The sequence below is a fragment of the Diabrotica virgifera genome, chromosome 9, assembly GCF_917563875.1.
Source record: "Diabrotica virgifera virgifera chromosome 9, PGI_DIABVI_V3a".
In the NCBI taxonomy this organism is placed as follows: domain Eukaryota; kingdom Metazoa; phylum Arthropoda; class Insecta; order Coleoptera; family Chrysomelidae; genus Diabrotica; species Diabrotica virgifera.
Genome location: NC_065451.1, coordinates 223,050,238 through 223,071,838, shown reverse-complemented (window position 1 = coordinate 223,071,838; position 21,601 = coordinate 223,050,238). Strand labels below are relative to the sequence as shown.

Sequence of the window (21,601 nt, the reverse complement as noted above, 5' to 3'; positions counted from 1 at the left end):
GAAACTGTCGATTTTAGGTGTATAATGATACTAATAAGTTTTGTAGTGCTTGAAAATATTTTTAAAATGAGCAATACTAAATGTCGAGTACATTCAAACTAAGCGAGATATTCTGCAAAAAAGTTGATGACTAATGTATTTTAAGAAGAAATGAGAAGTATATTTAACCCCTCATCCATCAGAATTTAAATACATCGTTTTCCTTCTGCAATACTTTTTATTATAGTGTTATTTCTATGTTCAAAAAGTTTGACTGGATTAAAATGAATGGTTTTTGAAAAAAATAAGACCAAATTACAGGGCGCATTTTTAAATTTTCTTAAAAATCTTCCTTTTCCTCCATGTAACTTGAAAAAGATAAGAGAAACGAAAAAAAAAACGACACAAAAATGTAGGACTTTTTCAGATAAAAATTTCCTTTTTATTTTTCATTACTGTATCTCTTATCATTTTCAAGTTACATGGAGAAAAAGGAAGATTTTTAAGAAAATTTAAAAATGCTCTCAATAATTTGATCTTTTTTTTCAAAAACCATTCATTTTAAACCCGTTCAACTTTTTGAACATAGAAATAACACTACAATAAAAGGTCTTGTGGAAGGAAAACGATCCATTTACATTTTGGTGGATGGGGGTTAAAATTACTTCTCATTTTTTCTTAAAATACATTAGTTATCAATTTTGTTTGCAGCATATGTCGCTTAGTTTTAATGTAATGGAGCTTTAATATGTCTCCTTTTAAAGGTCTTTTCAAGCACTACAAAAGCTATTAGTAGCACTATACACATAAAATCGACCGTTTCTCTGTTATTTAAAGTTGAATACACCAATTTGAGAATGTACCAAGAAACAAACTATTTTCACCTACCATATCTCTTTTTGTATTAAAACTAGAAGATTTCTGAAGGCAAGTGTCTTTTTGTTTTTTTATAGCCTACAAAAATGATTAATATAGTTTTTTTAGTTAGATGCATGGTTTTTAAGGTATTCGCAAAAAACCGTTAGAGAAGGTGGGGATACTTCTCTTCATGTATTAGAAAAGGTATTATGTTTCAATGAAAATGGACAATTTTCAACCACGAATATCTCAAAAAAGTATTGAGTACTCAAAAAAAATTATAGAACAGTTTTTGCTTAGAATTAGCTTATCTATCGAATTCCGTGGTAATTTTAACCAAAAAATTTTCCACCCCTAAGAAGGGGTGGGAACCACCCCCAAGATAAAAGCACACATCGGCATAGGGTAGACTTTGAATTAGGAGATAAGTAGAGGCTAGGCCCAAAATTTCATTAAAATCCATTCAGTAGGATAGAATTCGGAGGTAATATCCTATTATTGCTCCCATTGACTGGCGCATAATTTATAGGTCATTAAATAAACGTGAAACATAGCGATACCCTAAACTTCACTGTTGAACTTTTTGTTGAAGTGTTGCAGTTGAAAGGGCTTGAAAGAGTCACTAATCACGAGTATATGCAAACTTTGAACAGCCGTATTTTAACCAATTTTTGTCTTAGAAAATTAGAATTAGATTAGATCAAATTAGATTTAAAAAATCAATACGAGGGCAAGCCCAAAAATACTTAAAGAAGTACAAAAAATTTAGAATTTTTTTTTTATTTCTGAACACAATATGTTGACATTTGTAATATTTAACAAATATTTTAGTCGATCGATTTCGAGGAATTTAACGGTCCATGTGATTTCATATGAAGTTTTAAATTTCCAGCGGAAATAGCCTTTTTTCCACAAATACCACAAGCAAACGGTTTCTCACCCGAATGTATCTTCATATGATATTTGTACGCAGCGGAAAAAGGAAACTTTTTTCCACACTGATTGCATTCATACTTCTGCTCTCCCGTATGAGCAGATTGATGGTTTTTCAGACTTTGTTTATACGTAAACTTCTTCGAGCATACTTCACACGAAAATGGACCTTCTTTTGAGTGTGAATTTTTGTGCCTCCGCATCACCGCTTTCGATGGAAAATCTTTTCCACAGATGTCGCACAGAGCTGGAGTTATCGTGGATAGTTCTTTGTGATACCTTAAATTGTGTTCATTTATGCCTGAACGAGTCCCGTAATCCTTGTTGCATATTTTACAGTGTAACTTTTGATTTTTTTCTCCATTGAGCATTTCATAGTGGGCCTGTGCTTTGTGTGTTGTGGCACTAATGGACGTGCGAAAGGCTTGTTGACAGATGTCACATTTAAACGGTTTTTCGTTGTTATGCAAAAACTGATGCTGGTACGCTGGTCTAAAAGTAGTAAACTGTTTATTACATATAGGACATTTGAATTTTTTAATCCCTTCATGTTCTCTTATATGGACATCAAATGCTTGTTTGTTTTGGTTTGCATAATCTCCGCAAACATGGCATTCATAAAATCCTTTGTGTAATATAGAGTGAAGGCCCTTTTCAACATGATTTGTAAATACTGATGGGCATTTCTCACAGGTCAGTGGTTTCTCAGATGTAGCAGGTTGAACGACGTAAACCTCATACTCTTCGTCAGTCATTTTCTCGCGGATGGCTTTCATTAATACTCTGCGCGTTCGTTTCTTCTTCTTCAGCGGCGATTCTTCTTTTTTTATTGTCACATCTACAAATTCAAACTTGATCCTACAAAATATAATTATTACTAATACTAAATTAATAAAATGTTATAATAATCATCACTACTGATCATCACTGCCTCATCAAGGGGCCTATAAATACAGTGCATGCCAAATTATTTTTTTCATCTACAAAACTATTTTTTTAATACTTCTTATTAGTTAAGTATTTTCTATGGGAAATAAGCCACAATTTTACTAAAAAATGAATTTATTAACGTTTCGAAGCTCAAATCGGGTTTCGTTGTCTAAATACAAAATACTATTAAAATGAACAAAAATGTTGTTGCTAAGTAAAAAAATTCTTCTAATAATTTATTTAATCTGACTCATTAATTAATTGATTAATTATAAAAATGCCACAAGGAAATAGCTTCAGAACAACTTCTTATTAGCCCAATAAATGACCGTTTTGGAGTGTAATTTCTAGGGGCAACTCCGAATTGCATGAACATTTGGATTTAGGTTCTACTTACTCTCCACTTCAAAGTTGAAATTGTGCCGTTGGTTCCTTTTACTTGGGGGGTGACATTTACCCCTTCTCGAGGGGTCAAAAACGCGTGTTTAAAATAAGGCCGGAAATGGATAAATTGACTGATTTTAAGCACCTTTTGTTGTATAAAGTTTTTTACGTAAGTCAATACTTTTTGAGTTATTCGCGATTTAAAATGTTAATTTTTCGACAAAAAACTACGTTTTCAGACCGTTTTTCCCAAATAACTCAAAAAGTAAATATTTTATAGAAAAAAATATTTTTAGCAAAAGTGTAGCTTATAAATAAACGAAAAAAAATGGTGTACCAGTAAAGTCTACAAATTGAGTAGAAGAAAAGTTGTAGCTCATGAAAAATACGTTCTTATTCGTCTAATTCCAAATCGAATAATAATTCAACGCGAAATCACCGAAGAAAGAAGCAATTTTTGAGAAAACCTTATTAACATTTTTAAAGTATCTAAAAAAAGCTTATTATTTGTTTTTTACAAAAGTTTACAGCACCAAAAATAAACGAGTTAGACTGAAAAAAAAGTTGGCCCCTTTTTTTGTAAACAAAATTGTGAAAACCTCCCTCTATTTAGCACCCTAAATGAAATTAATCGTTTGGCTTTACCATTTATTTTAACTGTATGTGTATTGTTTATATGATCTATAAGTTTGATTAGTTTGAAATGCTTATTTTTAAAAACATTTGGTTTTATAGTAACAAAAATTTTTTTTTATTTTTGTGAAAAATTTCCTTTTTTCAAAATAACTTAAAAATTATTACTGATAACAAAAATCTTAAAGAGTAAAAAAATATAGGTTTTACTATTATAAATATGCTAGTTTTATTTTGTTTCTCCGTAAGACAAAAATTGGTTAACATATGCCTGTTCAAAATTTGCATACACTCGTGATTAGTGACCCATTCAAGCTTTTTCAACGATAAGCCTTTCAAAAATAAACAATTTAAACCGGTGAGACTGACAGATAATATAAAAAAAATAGGTAAGTAAATTGTTTGTAAAGCGGTAGCGATTAGTTTTATTTGGGGAGCTAATTAAACAAGTAAACACGGAGAGATTTCCATGATTTCTTACAAAAAAAGAGCACCAACTTTATTTTGAGCGTAACTCGCTCATTTTTAACGCTAAAAACTTTTGTTAACAATTTAAGCAAAGCTTTTTTTAAACACTTTAAAAACGTTTAAATGGGTTTTTCCCGAAAAGTGCTTAATTTTTCGATGATTTCACCTTGAAATATTCGATTTGAAATTAGACGAATAAGAACGTATTTATCATGAGGTACAACTTTGTTTTTATTTGATTGATAGACTTTACTGATACACCATTTTTTTTTCGGTTTTTTATACGCTACACTTTTGCTAAGGATATTTTTTCCATAGAATATTTACTTTTTGAGTTATTTGCGAAAAACCGTCTGAAAACGTAGTTTTTTGTCGAAAAATCAACATTTTCAATGGCAAATAACTCGAAAAGTATTGACTTACGTAAAAAACTCTATAAAAAAAAGTTGCTTAAAATCAGTCAATTTATCCATTTCCGGTCTTATCTTGAACGTATGTTTTTTCACCCCCGAGAAGGGGTGACTGTCACCCCCAAGTAAAAGCAACCAACGGTACAATTTCAACTTTGAAGTGGAGGGTAAGTAGAACCTAAATTTGTAATCTGTATGGTTAATAAATAAATAAATAAATAAATCCAAATTTTGATGCAATTCGGAGTTGCCCCTGAAAATTACACGGTATCGCCGCATTTCCCGTTCATTTACTGGGCTATATGGAGATATTAGAATCTGTTCAATTAGTGAAACAATGACTAATTTATTGTTAACCTTATTTACTAAACAATAAAACACTGAAAACTCTTGTTTTCTACACTCTATTATATTTTCTACACTTGTTATACACCAAAAAATTTATTACAATTTATTTCCACTACACCTATTTCGGCAGAGTGCCTTTATAAAGTGATCACTTCCATCTGATTACTTTTTTTAACCTTCCTAAAAGTGTAATAATGTGTATGTGTTATAGTCAAAGCCCGAATTTCAGGCACTCCAAGATTTAACTAGGCAATCCTCAGGTCTGACTGACGGTCCGAAATAAATTACAGATTCGGCCTTTGACTAGTCAAACCTAGGAGAGACTACGTTGGTCAGGTAAAGGTCGAAATTAAATTTTATGAAATCGGGTTTTGACTAGTCAGACTAACAGATATTATATTATTATATGTGTTAATTCCAAGCAATTTCTGCAAGAAAATATGAGTCACCTCTCAACGTCCATCTCAAAATAGAGCCGCCCTGGACTATATGTGTGAATATGAAAATAGGCCGGAATCTTCGGCGGTCGATCGGCGATTAGGAGTGTCACAATATATAATAAATTAAAGACTGTTAATATTTAAGAAACATTTTATTATATCTTAACACCTTTGGAGCTGTGGTGATTGGCCATGTGTACTCTCAAATTCCCAGTTGAAATATACTTTTTTCCACAAACAACACAAGCATAGGGTTTTTCACCACTATGCAACCTTAAATGATATTTATATCCGGAAAAATAACCAAATTTCTTCCCACAGAGACTACAAACGTACTTCTTTTCTCCTGTATGTACTGCTTGATGATTTTTTAGACCAGCAGGCTGGGTAAACTTCTTGGAACAAAGTTGACATGAATATTCAGGTTCTTTTGAATGCGTTCGTTTATGTTTTCTAAGCTGCCCTTCTGTAGAAAATTCCTTTCCGCAAATATCGCATAAGGTAGGCATTCGCTGGCACAGTTCTCTGTGATGTCTTAAATTGTGATGGGCCAGTCCAGAATAATTTGCGTAATGCTTGTTGCATACGTTGCAGTCGTATTTTTTCTTAATTGGCGATTCCTGGTGAGCCTTCTTCTTGTGGTTCTGAACTGAAAGGGAAGTGAAGCATTTTAGCCCACAGATATCACATGCGAAGGATTTTTCTTTTCCATGGAAATATTGATGTTCGTATGCTGGTCTTAGACAAGTGAACTGCTTATCACAAATTCGACATTTATATTTTTTAATACCTTCGTGTTGTCTGATGTGAATATCAAATGCTCGTTTGTTTTGGTTTGAATAATTCCCACATACATGACATTCGTATTGTCCTTTGTCATTGTGTTTTATGGAATGGAATCCTAATTCAACGTTATTGAAAAATCTTAATGAGCATTTTTTACACTTTAGTGGTTCCTCGGGTGAAGCTGGTTGAACACAATAGGTCTCATATTCTTTGGGAGACATTTTACTGGGGATGTCTTTCATTCCCCTTTCACGCTTTGGTTTTGTTGGTTCTTCTTCTGTTTCTATTATTACATCTACGTATTTTTTCATGTCTACAAATGTATCTTCATTTTTGATTGTCATATCTACAAATTCATCTTTGACGCTAAAAATAAAAATAATTTTAGGTATATGTTGAGGTTATTTGGTTATTTATGGAGCATACTTTTTTGAGATAAGAAAGAAAGATACTTACTATTAAATAAAAATGTATACTATTTTTATTCAGTTGCAATGAGAAGCCAAAACTGTCTTAATTTTTACTTAGGTTAGAGTGCGCAACCAGCACTCTTATCGACGATTTCACCTCTTGATAGAGGCTCTTCAGAGAATGCATAGGCTGCTATCTCTACTCCAGGTAAAAATTTTCGACATTTATTAGTCCCCCATTGCAACTGACGTGAAGGTAGTAGGTGCGTAGCGGCATCTGCTAAATGAAAGTCTAAGTTTTTCAACCTAATAAAAATATTTGTAAAATAAAATACTTTTAAAAGATTTTTAATTGAAAAACTTATTGGACCATTTTCCTGGTGACAACCTCAATGGCTTCTAAAAATTGCAAGCCATATGGATGCTGCAGTGAAGACAAGAGGGAATTCTAAAAAGTTGCAATTCACAATCTCGTCTACAGCTTGGTAAAGTTCCAACGGAAAATGGACCTAGTTACTCTATAGGAGTAATACTTACTATTGTTTTCAGCTCTAACTACCTTGTCGTGAGCAAAATACGTAATTCTACAACTAACATAACTGTTCCAAAGAAAAAAAATGTGTCTGTACTTTGTACAGATAGACTTTAAACAGTTTATTTGTATTTTATTTAAATATTAATCTAATTTTAATACCTACTACTTTCCAAAAATATTTATTAAATACCAACACTTAAAACAAGTAAAACAAGGCAACAACATGAGGTGTCCCTAAGCGGTCACTCGTCCAAAACATAACCGTGCTAAACAATGCTTGACTACGGTTATTGAGCAATAACCGTGTAAGTAAGTGTACTATGGCAGTAAAATTGATACCAAAATGAATTATTGTGACAGATTGCACAAATAATATTAAGACTGCTTTTTAATCTTCTTTTCATCATATTTTAATACTTATTATCCTATTCCCGACGAAGACAAATCCAAAGACACAAAAATTATAATAAATATATTTACAAAGACACCAATATATTTTTTCGCACTTTATTTGGTTCCTATTGAAGTTGAACCACAATCATCAACCTATTCATATAAATAAAACATCTTAGCAAAAATTTTTTTCCACTTAATTATTTGGTCCCAGATGCTCTTTAACATAAATGGATCCATTATTCGCTAATTAATTCAACATTTGAATTATGTATATATGGCTGCATACATTCTGGCTAATTCCGTATTTGCATTATAAAAATCATTTATATTCTAGCTACATCTTACATAATCTAGGTACTTAAATGTAATTATAGCCACAATTGTGTTGATGTTTGTTATTACTGTTGAAAATTTTTGGAAAAAATCTTTCATTACAACTGGTTGGCTGTGGTAATACAGGATAACTTCTACGTCACGTTGTCAGTTTGTCCTTTGACACCTTTCAGAAACATCACTCATTTTGCATTTAGTTGTCATTAAGCCATTGGAATGTAAACAACTCAATTTGGATCCCACGTGTTGGGAAATTCATTACATTACCTTAGGGCGTTATCCTAGTTGCCATGTGACCAACATAAGGCATTTTATTAAAGTATGCACTTTTAACGCATCTATGTTATATTTAAAGGGTTTTTACCCGAATATTTTTCTTTGGTGGCTCAGATAGCATCCTGTTTGTAAGTACAGTAGAGCTTCGATTATCCGAAGTAATTGGGGGACAGAGGTGTTCGGAAAATTAAACAAAAAACTGATGTATTTGCAACAAAATGAAGATTTTTTTTAGCATGAAGCATGAAGAAATCGTCCATTTTCTTCTGCCGAAGCAATCCTACCAGTTTACGAGCGGCTGTGTTACGTATTTTTGAAGTTATACTTCTTTACGATCGAGAGTCAAATTTTATAATCCCCGGCGCATGCGCACACAGACAGTATGTAGTTCGTTGCTAATCTTTCAAGATGTGTATGTATCAGCGCTGTTAGCGCAAATAAGTCATTAAAAGAGTATAGGTATTAGTGTTTTTAGTAAATGTACTATTTATTATAATTTTTGTGTCTTGGGATTTGTCTTCCTCGGAAGTAAGATAATAAAATATTTATTATAACATTTTTATCCTTCACTTGATCTATTTGTCATCGTGATGTGTAATAATTATATCCGAGACGTCACTTACAAGGGGCTTGATAGCTTGGTTGGTAGAGCATTGGACCAGAGATCGAGAGGTCCCGGGTTCAAATCCCGGACCATTCATATTTTTTTTTAATTTTTGGTATCGTTTTAATAAAAATTTTTTAAAAGTGGTAGGTAAGAAAGTTAGTTTAATATTTAAAAAAAATACAAATAACCTGTTGAAAGTATATTTATTTCGTTGAAATTATATAATAGAAGTATAACTTCTTACTTGCGTACAAAGTACACACACATTCTTTTTTAACCATGTGTCTGGCAAAGTATTTCAGAATGGATTAAAAAGTATGAAATTTGATTTTCGGTGTCAGTTTGGCATCACAAATTATATGCAACAAAGCTAAACTCAAACTCCCTGGGATGTAGGGAGGAGAAATAGGTTCTCCCCGAGATCTTTTTTGAGTAAACCGCTTATATACAGCATCATCTAAATCCGTGTTTAAGGCAAGTTTTATCGCATTACGATTTGTGGATCCGTCAGAAGAATTAAGCCGGAACATAAAGTTACTTATGTCCGTCTCTTGTTTTTTTTTTGTCCGTCTTACCAGCCTACCAACTTTGTATTCATTGGATAAATTGGTTGCAGATTCACCTCCCTCTAACCGTTTGTTAATCTCATATTTATTTTTCATAGAAAGGGCTTACCTTTAGGCATTTTCAATCGAGCTTTTACACGAAAATTCATGAGTTCGGATAAGCGGTCATTCGGTTGATCGACGTTCGGATAATCGAGGCTCTACTGTATAACCAACTCGCTCTAATCTTATTCAAAATTTAAATACCAACTTTACATTCATTAAATCGGTTATACTTATTTTTAGATCTAACACTGATGATGATTTTTGTAAAAATCGAAAACGTTTTGTTGTGATGTAGCTCTTTAAAGGGATTTTAATAAAATTTTTATACCTTTTGCAAAGGATTTTTCCAATTTTGTGATTGATGGTATACAGACAACTACAGGAAAAACTTTTTCTTTTCCTTGTGGATTATAACGAGCGATCCACAATTATTGGGATCAAAGCTATCCGTGCAAAAAAACACGTATGTCTTGTTTTAAAATGAAAGGCCGCCGGAGTGTGACGTCACGGCCAACTGCTGCTATATTCAGTGTTGTTATGATGACTTTTCCAAACGAAGAATACAGATTGAAAACACGTTGAAAAGATAAGTATCCAATCTCAAGACCTTTTAATTCGTATAAATCTAAAATTTTGCTTCCTCTGCTACTTTTTATGTTCAATTATAGTGTTTTTTAAGTTGACGTTCGTACACTGACAAGTATCTGTCAAAGTTGACGTAAACTAGAAACTATATCTGAATTTATAATAGACATGCACTGTATAGCTATCTCTGTCGTTCAGAGCCACCTATGGTGACAATAATTTTGGATCACACGTTATAAAAACGTTTTAAAAAGGGGGAGAAAGGTTGTTTAATTAATCAAAGGTATTTAATATTTAAAAAACATTTTATTATGTCACTTCACATCTTGGGAGCTATGGTGATTGGTCATGTGTACTTTTAAATTTCCAGCTGTTATATACTTTTTTCCGCAAACAACACAAGAAAATGGTTTTTCACCAGTATGTAACTTCAAATGATATTTATATCCGGAAAAATAAGCAAATTTCTTTCCACAGAAACTACAATCATACTTCTTCTCTCCTGTATGAACTGATTGGTGAAGTTTTAGACCAGCAGGTTGAGTAAACTTCTTGGAGCATATTTGACATGAATACTCAGGTTCTGTCTGATGTGTCCGTTTATGCTTGCGCAACTGAGCTTTAGCGGAAAAATCCTTTCCGCAGATATCGCATAAGGAAGGCATTCTCTTGCACAGTTCCTTGTGGTGCCTAAAATTATGATGGGCCAGACCAGAATGATTTGCGTAATGCTTGTTGCATATTTTACAATCATATTCTTTCTTAATCAGCATTTCATGGTGAGCCTTGGCTTTGTGGTTCTTAACTGAAAGGGAAGTGTGGAATTTTTGTTTGCAGATATCACACTCAAAAGTTTTTTCTTTTCCATGGAAATACTGATGTTCGTATGCTGGTCTTATACTGGTAAACTGCTTGTTACAGATTCGACATTTGTATTTTTTGATGCCTTCATGTTGTCTGATGTGAATATCAAATGCTCGTTTGTCTGGACTTGTATAGCGACCACATACATGGCATTCGTAATGTCCTTTGTCACTGTGTTTTATGGAATGAAAACCTAGTTCAATGTTATTAAAAAATCTTAATGGACATTCTTTACAGTTCAGTGGTTCCTCTGGTGCAGCAGGTTGAACACAATAGGTCTCGTACTCTTTTGGAGACATTTTACGGAGGATGTCTTTCATTTTCCCTTCGGGCTTTCGTTTTATTGGTTTTTCTTCTTTTTTTAACATTACGTCTAAATATTTATTCATATCCATTACTTCGTCTTCTTTTTTGATTGACACATCTACAAATTTATGTTTGGCGCTAAAAAAGACATAATTTTAGATATGTATTGTGGTTATCCGATTAATTATTGGGCATAATTTTTTGAAAAAAAAAAAAAAGAAAGGTACTTACTACTATTTTCAAATCTAACTGCCTGTAGAAATAACTGTTGTGGGCGAAATAAGTAAATCTACAACCTAATATAACTATTTCTAAGCCTGTACAAAGAGTGGAAATAGAGTTTATTATTCTAAATGTTTCGAATTGAAACTAAACGTTTCCACTTCCACTTCAGACGTCGTTGTCAAAATACAAAATATTACTAAATTAATCAAAACTGTTGTTGCTTAGTAAAAAAAAATCTTCTAATTATTTAATTTAATCTGGCTCTTTCATATCGGCAATTCAAGACATATATTATACATTTTAAAGTAAAAGACTTTAAAATGATACTGCCAATATTTATGAGTTGCGTTCCTTGAACGACTTTATTGAAAAATAGTTCATTCGATTACATGAAATCAACTTTAACTCAAGAATATCCGTCAAAAAAAATCATAGCATGTGATCTGTCTTTAAAAAGACAACCACATGCAATGGTGACAGTAAAATTCTCGTATTAGTGATTGCATAGTAAATCACGAGGAAAAACCAGGAAAAAACCTCATGATACTATCCCGACATTGTACTTGGTCTTACATTCAGTTTACTCTCAAAACTAACACCAAATTCCTATGGAAATAGATAAAGTAATACCACTAAACACATACAAACAACAGCAATAGAAGAATAAAGAAAGAGACTAAGGGGAATAAAACGTAGTCCTGTTTTACTCCGTTTAGCACAACTATTGGGTCAGATGTTGTGCCATTTTGTAGGATTTGGTCCAATCACATAGTCCCCAACAATGCCACAATAAACATTTGGAGACCACCTAGTTTGACCAAAAAGCTGCCAGCGGGATGGGTATCGCGTTTGCTCACTTCGGACAACTGCAAGTGTAAGGCCACTTTAAAGCAGGTTTACGCGTAATCCGAAGGAGTTTCTACGTTGTTTCATAACCGTCGACGAAACATGTATCCACTGGTATACACCAGAGACCAAGGAACAGTCGTATAGGTGATGGCCACCATTTTCTGGGATTCACAAGGTGGGATCTACATCAGCTTCCAGGAAAACGGTGTCAGGGCTTTACCACAGAATAAATAACCACACAGAAGCGAAACTCCTGCCGAAAACGGTAACACAATTTTCATGCTCATGTGTCAACGTAACTGGTGCAACTTCACTTTTGCGACTGACGTGACAGTTATTTATAGTTCAATTTTATATTCATACATGTTTTATTTTATATTTTATTTATATTTTATAGTTTAATTTTATATTTCATATTTAATTAATAACTACTTGTCAAAAATATTACCTAATTTGGTATGGTCTATTCCTTGGAACATCAAGTTCTATTCTGTAACTGGTGCACAAGGTCAAATATTTCGGTCCCTACAAAATCAATGGAAGCGACAGTCAGATTCACTTCTGTGTTGTTATTTATTCTGTGGCTTTACTATGCCGAATTATTGGGCCAATTCAACGCCAAATCGCAGAAGAAATGCCCAATTTGGCGAAGAAAAAGTGCTCTTTCTCCATGACACTGCATCGGCTCACACATACGCCATCGCCATGGCCAAATTGGTCGAATTGGGCTATGAACTACTGTCCCATCCACCCCATTCTCCAGATTTAGCTCTATACGACTTATTTTTGTTTCCAAACATGAAGAAGTTACTCGTCGGTAGAAATTTAAGTCGAATGAGGAGTTCATTAGAGCCACGGAAACCTACTTTGCAGATTTCAGGGAAAACGTATTTTTCATACGGGTTAAAGAAGTTTGAGCATGGCTGTGTCTAGGGTATCGAGCTAAAAAAAGACTAGGTTCAGAACTAGACTAAATCACATCTTTTCCAATTTGTATGCTTAGTAAATGTATTTTCAATGAAAATTGTATTTCCCATTGTAGATAGTAGCTACTTTGACGCATAGTATTGAAGAGGCTTTATACATGTAAAAAGTTTAACAAGAGTGATAATGAACTATTTTAAATGGGAAATAAGCCACAATTTTACCAAAAAAAAATGAATTTATTAACGTTTCGACACCCAAGCCGGGTGTCGTTGCCCGACATTGCATCAAAATACAAAATAATACTAAATAAACAAAAATGTTGTTGCTTAGTAAAAAATTCTTCCAATAATTTATTTAATCTGACTCATTTATATCGGCAATTCAGGCATGTATTATACATCTTAAAGTAGAAGACTTTAAAATAATATTGCCAATATTGATGAGTTGCGTTCCAGGGACGACTTACTAAAAAATAGGTCATTCGGTTACATGAAATCAACCCCAACTCAAGAATATCCGCCACAAAAAATCATAGCATGTGATCTGTCTTTAAAAAGACAGCCAAATGCAATGATGGCAGTAAAATTCTCGCGCTAGAGATTCCATAGTAAATCACTAGGGAAACCAGGAAAAAACCTCGTGATACTATCCCGACATCGTAAGTATTTGGGCTTACATTTAGTTTACTCTCAAAACTAATACCAAATTCTGACTTTAATGTATATATGCTATTTTAAATTATAAATAATATTAATAATACATACATATTATATAAATAATACTAAAATATAAAATATGTACTAACTCTATATGTTAATGACTTACTAATCGTGGTATTTTCTTTCTACTGACTTCCTCTTTTAGTATGGGTAACCACATCCTACTGCATTCTACCGAGGAATTTGCGACACAATTGTTTTCATTTAGCATAATTAGAGCTGCTTCTTTGATTTTTCTCTTTTTACTATCTGTTTCTTTCAGGACTATACTTGAATCTCTCCACTGAACTCTATGTTCATTATCCCATGCGTGTTGACATATTTGAGATCTATCAAATTCTTTATTTTTAATATAAGACTGATGTTCACTTATTCCAACGTGTAATGGTCTTGATGTTTTACCTAAATAAAATTGTTCGCATTCACAAGGTATTTTATAAATACAATTCTTTGTTCTTTCTTGTTCATTGTTAGGTTTAGTTTTAGATAGAATATATCTCAATGTGTTTGTTGTTTTGAATGTTGTTGAAATGTTGAATTTATTTCCTATTGTTTTAAGTTTCTCGGATAGTCCTTTTATATATGGTATTGATATTTTCCTTGTATTATTTCTTGTGGATTTTATAGGATACCGTTCTACGTTGTTAAGAAATAATAAATATTAAGAGAAACATAAAACAATAGGAAATAAATTCAACATTTCAACAACATTCAAAACAACAAACACATTGAGATCTATTCTATCTAAAACTAAACCTAACAATGAACAAGAAAGAACAAAGAATTGTATTTATAAAATACCTTGTGAATGCGAACAATTTTATTTAGGCGAAACATCAAGACCAATAGACGTTAGAATAAGTGAACATCAGTCTTATATTAAAAATAGAGAATTTGATAGATCTCAAATATGTCAACACGCATGGGATAATGAACATAGAGTTCAGTGGAGAGATTCAAGTATAGTCCTGAAAAAACAGATAGTAAACAGAGAAAAATCAAAGAAGCAGCTCTAATTATGCTAAATGAAAACAATTGTGTCGCAAATTCCTCGGTAGAATACAGTAGGATGTGGTTACCCATACTAAAAGAGGAAATCAATAGAAAGAAAATACCACGATTAGTAAGTCATTAACATATCGAGTTAGTACATATTTTATATTTTAGTATTATTTATATAATATGTATGTATTATTAATATTATTTATAATTTAAAATAGCATATATACATTAAAGTCATAATTTGGTATTAGTTTTGAGAATAAACTAAATATAAGCCCAAATACTTACGATGTCGGGATAGTTTCACAAGGTTTTTTCCTAGTTTTCCCTCGTGATTTACTATAGAATCTCTAGCGCGAGAATTTTACTGCCATCATTGCATTTGGCTGTCTTTTTAAAGACAGATCACATGCTATGATTTTTTGTGGCGGATATTCTTGAGTTGGGGTTGATTTCATGTAATCGAATGAACTATCTTTTAGTAAAGTCGTCCCAGGAACGCAACTCATCAATATTGGCAATATCATTTTAAAGTCTTCTACTTTAAATTGATATGAATGCCGATAAATTGAATTGCCGATATGAATGAGTCAGATTATAGTTATTTATGTACCAAGTCAGTAAAGTGACTCTTTATCGAACGAGTCTGATATTATGAGCAGAGCGAGCGTTAGCGAGCGAGGCGAATAACAGACGAGTTCGATAAAGAGTCTTTACTGACGTGGTGCATACAAAATTTTATCGCCAATCATAAAAAACATTAACACTTACTTAATTAGGTCCTAATGAAAAAAGAGTGTGTGTATTTGGTACGCACGTAAGACGTTATACTTCTAGTATTATAATTTCAACGAAATAAATATATTTTAAACAGTTTAATCGAATTTTTATTTAAATATTAAACCAATTTTAACACTTAAAATAAAATACCAAAAACTAAAAATACCGTTAATAGTTACGTTATTGTTTATGAAGTGTAGCCTTCCGCAGCGCAGTTGCTTTTCCCTTGATGAATAGTAGAAAATCTAAATAAATATATTTGCTAACAAATTATCATTAATATCTGTCACCGTCCTATATATAGGGTGTCCCAAAAGTAGTGGAACGGTCGAATATTTCGCGAACTAAACATCGGATCGAAAAACTGAAAAATACGTGTTCAATCATTTTCAAAAATCTATCCAATGACACCAAACACCAACCCCCACTACACCCCCTGGAGGTGGGGTGGGGGGGTAACTTTAAAATCTCAAATGGAAACCCCTAGTTTTTTTGCAGATTTCGATTCGTTACATAAAAGTAAGGAACTTTTATTCAAGACATTTTTTCGAACTGTGGATAGATGGCGCTATAATTGGGAAAAACAATTTATCCTGATACCATAGGTAAATGATAGAAACGGTCTAATATCTCGAGAAATACACTTCCAAATGAGAAACCAAAAAAGAGGTTTTTAATATTTTTCGAAAACCTATCGACAAACACCAAAAATGACCCTCCAACCCACCCCCTGGAGACGGGGTGGGGCGTAAATTTAAAATCTTAAATAGCAACCCCCACTTTTTATTGCAGATTCGAAATCGTCATGAAAAATTAAGCAACATTTATTCGAAACATTTTTAAAAATTGCTGATAGATGGCGCTAGTAAATCGTATTTTTCCAATTAAAGCGTCATCTATCAACAATTCTAAAAAATGTTTCGAATAAATGTTGCTTAATTTTTCATGACGAATCCGAATCTGTAATAAAAATTGGGGGTTGCTATTTAAGATTTTAAAGTTACACCCCACCCCACCTCCAGGGGGTGGGTTGGAGGGTCATGTTTAGTGTTATTCGATAGGTTTTCGAAATGTATTAAAAACCTTTTTTTTGGTTTCTCATTTGGAAGTGTATTTCTCGAGATATTAGACCGTTCCTATAATTTACCTATGGTATCAGGATAAATCGTTTTTCTCAATTATAGCGCCATCTATCCACAGTTCGAAAAAAGTCTTAAATAAAAGTTGCTTACTTTTACGCAACGAATCCAAATCTGCAAGAAAAACTAGGGGTTTCCATTTGAGATTTTAAAGTTACCCTCCACCCCACCTCCAGGGGGTGTAGTGGGGGTTGGTGTTTGGTGTTATTGGATAGATTTTTGAAAATGATTGAACATGTATTTTTTAGTTTTTCGATCCGATGTTTAGTTCGCGAAATATTCGACCGTTCCACTACTTTTGGGACACCCTGTATAATCGAATTAACAAAAACACAATTTAATAATATATTTGCATTAATAGAAAACTTAAAAGATTTAAGAATTTTATTAATTTTAGACGAAATAAAAATTTCGTATGACAGTTATGACGATGACAGAATGCTTTTGCATGATGGCCGATTTCGATGTTTAATCGATAGTTGTTCAAGTAATCAATATTGAATAAGTACCTAATTACTAAATCTGTAAAGTTTCGATTTATATTTTATGAATATAATTGCAAAATACTACAGAATTTCACTTTCTGACATAAATTTAATTAATAATAACGTAAATTTTGCACAATATTTTTAATAATTAAAGTAAATAAATTTTAAGTTCACTCAAATAAATAATCGATTACTGCCATCGACCACTTGCATTCAATTCCGATTAATCGCGGCAGGTAAAGTAAAATTCTTCTTTCAGTACAATAAAGTGTTACTTTACTGCCGCAAATGGCGTTAAATGAGTACAATAATGAATGACTTTAGTGACGGTTGGCGATAAAAAAATTATTGGAAGAATTTTTTACTAAGCAACAACATTTTTGTTTATTTAGTATTATTTTGTATTTTGACAACGACACCCGACTTGGTGTCGGAAATAGCTTCAGAACAACATTAAGGGCCGGTTGTTCGAACGCTAATCAACAATGATCACTATCATATATTTAATTACTTTCACCAAAACTGTCAATGTCAACTTTTATTGGGTTGCTGAAAACATAATTGATTATAATTATGAGATTAGTTAATCAATTAACATAACAATTATTAACATAATTGATTAAGTAATTTCATAATTGTAATCAATCATGTTTTCAGCAACCCAAACAAAGTTGACATTGACAGTTGGTGACAGTAATTAAATATTTGATAATGATCATTGTTGATTAGCGTGCGAACAACCGGCCCTTAGAGTGATCATAACGCTCTTCAATAGTTTTCTTGTCTGTAGGAAGGAAGGGAGGTCAATTATATAATAAAAGTAGATTATATTAAAAAATACTTTATTAGATCAACTTTTAAGATCTTGAGACCTATGGTGATTGGTCATGTGCACTCTCAAATTCCCAGCCGCAATATACTTCTTCCCACAAACAATACAACTAAAGGGTTTAACACCAGTATGTAACTTTAGATGATTATTATAGGGTGAGGAATACGCAAATCTTTTCCCACAGTAACTGCACGTGTACCTCTTTTCTCCAGTATGTACCAATTGGTGCTGCTTCAGACCTGCTGCTCGTGTGAACTTTTTAGAGCACAGTTGGCAGGAATAAGAAGTTTCTTGAGTGTGGGTAAGCTTGTGATTCATCATTTGTGACTTTGTTGAGAAGCTTTTCCCACAGATGTCGCATAAAGCTGGCATTTGCTTGCAGAGTTCTTTGTGGTGCCTGAAATTGTGGTGTGCCAATCCAGAATGATTCGCATAATGCTTGTTGCATATTTTACAGTCGAACTTTTCGTATTTTTGCCCAGTAAGCATTTCGTAATGAGCCTCAATTTTGTGGTTTCGTGCTGAAACTGATGTATGGAATTTTTTTCCACATATGTCACATTCAAAAGGCGTTTCTTTTCCATGAGAGTACTGATGCTCATAAGCTGGCCTTATAGTAGTAAATTGTTTATCACAAATGGGACATTTGAATTTTTTAATCCCATCATGTTCCCTAATATGAATATCAAATGCTTGTTTGTTCTGATGTTTAAAATCTCCACAAACATGACACTCATAAAATCCTTTTTTATTGTGTTTGATAGAATGGAGACCCTTTTCAACATTATTCATAAACGTAATTGAACATTTCTTGCATTTTAGCGGTTTGTCAGAATTGACAGGTTTAACAATGTAGGATTCATATTCTTCTGCAGTCATTTTAGCGAGGATGTCTCTCATGCCTCTTCTTCGCTTTGCTTTTTCTGGCTTAGCTCCTTTTTTATCTGTCACACATATAAATTCATCAATGTCACTGAAACAAAGCAAAATTTAGACACTGTTTATTGATTTTATAATAGTTATACAAATTTAATAATGTTTTAACGTCTGTATTAAGTGCAATTAACTATAAACAACAACAGGGATTGAAATATATATTTTGTTTGCTAGCTACTGAACCAAAATAAATATTTCCCTCTGAACTAACTTTTCTGGAGCGATCGGAAACTTACATAGGTCAAACTGGCAGAACCACTGGCAAACGTATAACAGAACACAAAAGGGTTTCAATCATCGAAAAACAGATTCTACCTACGCATTTCACTTTCTAGATTATAACCAATATTTTAATGAACAGTATAAAATTCTTTATATTCAGAATAAAGGCCTTAAGCTATCCTTGTTAGAATCTATGGAAATTAATAAATTAAAAAATACAGATATAATTCTGAATGACCAACTTGAGACAGTTCAATATGTCATATTTATATGATTTAAATTTATTTATTTCTTCAGCATGCCTTTCTTCAATCGTAATGCAATTCATATTAGAAAATTATGAACATAAAACAAAATAATTACGGCAAAGGGCTTTAATACTACCTTTATTCTCCTGGTCTATAGAATCTAGAGCCGTATTTCATTGTGTTACGATTCCCTGAGCATGCAGACAGATTCTCTAGACTTTTCTGGAGGACTTTTCTGCACCGAGAAAAGATACGAGGCTGGTTTAGTAGTCATCTTGTCTAAGTTTATGCAATTCAATTTATTCTATAAAGTTAGAATTTATAAAACTTGCATCAGACCTGTTATGACCTATGGCATTGAATCAAGAGAAGACACCAATAAAACCAAAAGCATGCTACGAACAGCCGAAATGAAAGACACTAAGAGCAATAGCAGGGAAGAAAGAAGATATAGAATACGAAACAACATCATCAGGGAACAATGTGGCGTGCAAGATGTAATCAGATGGGGCAGGCAAAGACGAAGATAATGGTTCAGTCATGTAAAGAGAATGGAGGAGCACAGACTACCACGAATTGAGCTAGAAGGAAAACCAGCAGGCAAGCGCCCACCTGGGAGACCACCAAAAAGATGGAGAGATAGCTGGCAGTCTACCAGTTGGAATTAACAGATCGACAGATCTACAACAAGTATGAGAAGAAGAAGAATTTATTCTATTTTGTTCCAGGCCCGGTCTAGAATATTGGAGAGCAAGTTGAGGAGTACTTGAATAGAATATCGAATTGTAGACATTCATTATTTATTTTGATATAAAGTGCGCGCGTTATAATATAGAAAATAAATTGTAAATATTAATTGTAGATATAAATTAAGTTTCAGTATAAATAGTCAATGCAATAAATTAAAATAAAGACAAATAAATTAAGTGTTTAAATTAAAATAAAGTTAATAATAAATTAATCAAAAAGGAAACAATAGTTTAAAAGGTAAATAAAAAATAGAGAAAAAAAATAAAAAACATTTATTAAATCAACTTTTAACTTCGTGAGATTCATGAAACTTCTTTACATGAAGCTTCAAGTTTCCCGTAGAAATGTAGCCTTTTCCGCACACAAGGCAAGAGAAAGGTTTTTCTCCAGTATGCATCTTCAAGTGGTAATTGTAAGTAGACGCATGCGCAAATTTCTTATCACAGTAATTACAACTGAAACGTTTTTCTCCAGTGTGAACTACTTGGTGTTGCTTCAAGCTTGATGGTCCTCTAAATGTTTTCGAGCATAACTTACAGGAATACTTACGTTCTTCGTTGTGAACGAATAAGTGCTTCCGTAGCTTAGCTTGGCTTGAAAAGTGTTTTCCGCACGTATGACAAAGAGCAGGCATGTGTGTACATAGCTCACTATGATGCCTGAAGTTATGATGAGCTAACCCCGAGTGATTTGCGTAGTGCTTGTTGCATATCTTACAGTCAAACCTGTTACTCTTCTGCCCAGTAAGAACTTCATAGTGTGCTTCTTTTTTGTGGTTTCTAGCTCCACTAGAAGACGGGAATTTCTTATCGCAGATATCACAGGTAAACGGTTTTTCTTTTGAATGGACATATTGGTGTTCAAAGGCGCTTGTTAATGTAGCAAACTGCTTGGTACAAATTGGACATTGGTACTTCTTAATTCCCTCATGCTGTCTTATGTGGCTTTCGAACGATATTTTGTTGCTGTGAGAAAAATCTTCGCAAATGTGGCATGTAAACAATCCCTTTTTACTATGCGTTAATGAATGCAACCCTATCTCTACGTTATTTCTAAATGTGGTACTACATTTGTCACATGTTACAAGTTCGTCAAAGTCAACAGGTTTAACCATGTATGACTCATAATCCATTGGTTTGATTTTAGCAAGAATATTTCTTCTTTTTGTTTCGTTATGTACTCTCTGTAATCGTTGAGATTTTGTTTTTCGAGTCTTTTGTATGCTATGAGAACTACAACAAAGGTCATATAAGTTTATGATGCACAGTAATACAAAATAAAGAGGAATCTAAAGAACAGAAGCACTATAGATCTCTTACGCCGGAAAGCAAAATTCTGGTAACAACCTGAGCTCCGAGCCTTCTACAATTTGCAAGGCAAACTGAGCAACGG

General features: G+C 32.9%; 2 protein-coding genes across 2 annotated transcripts; both read right to left on the bottom strand.

Moving 5' to 3' along the window:
• Positions 1-1,664: 1,664 nt before the first annotated feature.
• On the bottom strand, positions 1,665-19,733 carry LOC114325006 (zinc finger protein 493-like). The gene is made up of 5 exons (XM_050660897.1): positions 19,645-19,733; positions 18,253-19,026; positions 10,415-11,230; positions 5,720-6,535; positions 1,665-2,628 (listed from the first exon to the last, which is right to left on the bottom strand). Exons 1-5 carry the CDS (start codon positions 19,731-19,733, stop codon positions 1,665-1,667), a joined length of 3,459 nt encoding a protein of 1,152 aa, XP_050516854.1.
• Positions 19,734-20,489: 756 nt separating this feature from the next.
• LOC114325005 (gastrula zinc finger protein XlCGF7.1-like) lies at positions 20,490-21,323 on the bottom strand. Its single transcript, XM_028272932.2, has one exon. It carries the CDS (start codon positions 21,321-21,323, stop codon positions 20,490-20,492), a length of 834 nt encoding a protein of 277 aa, XP_028128733.2.
• Between the last annotated feature and the right edge of the window lie 278 nt (positions 21,324-21,601).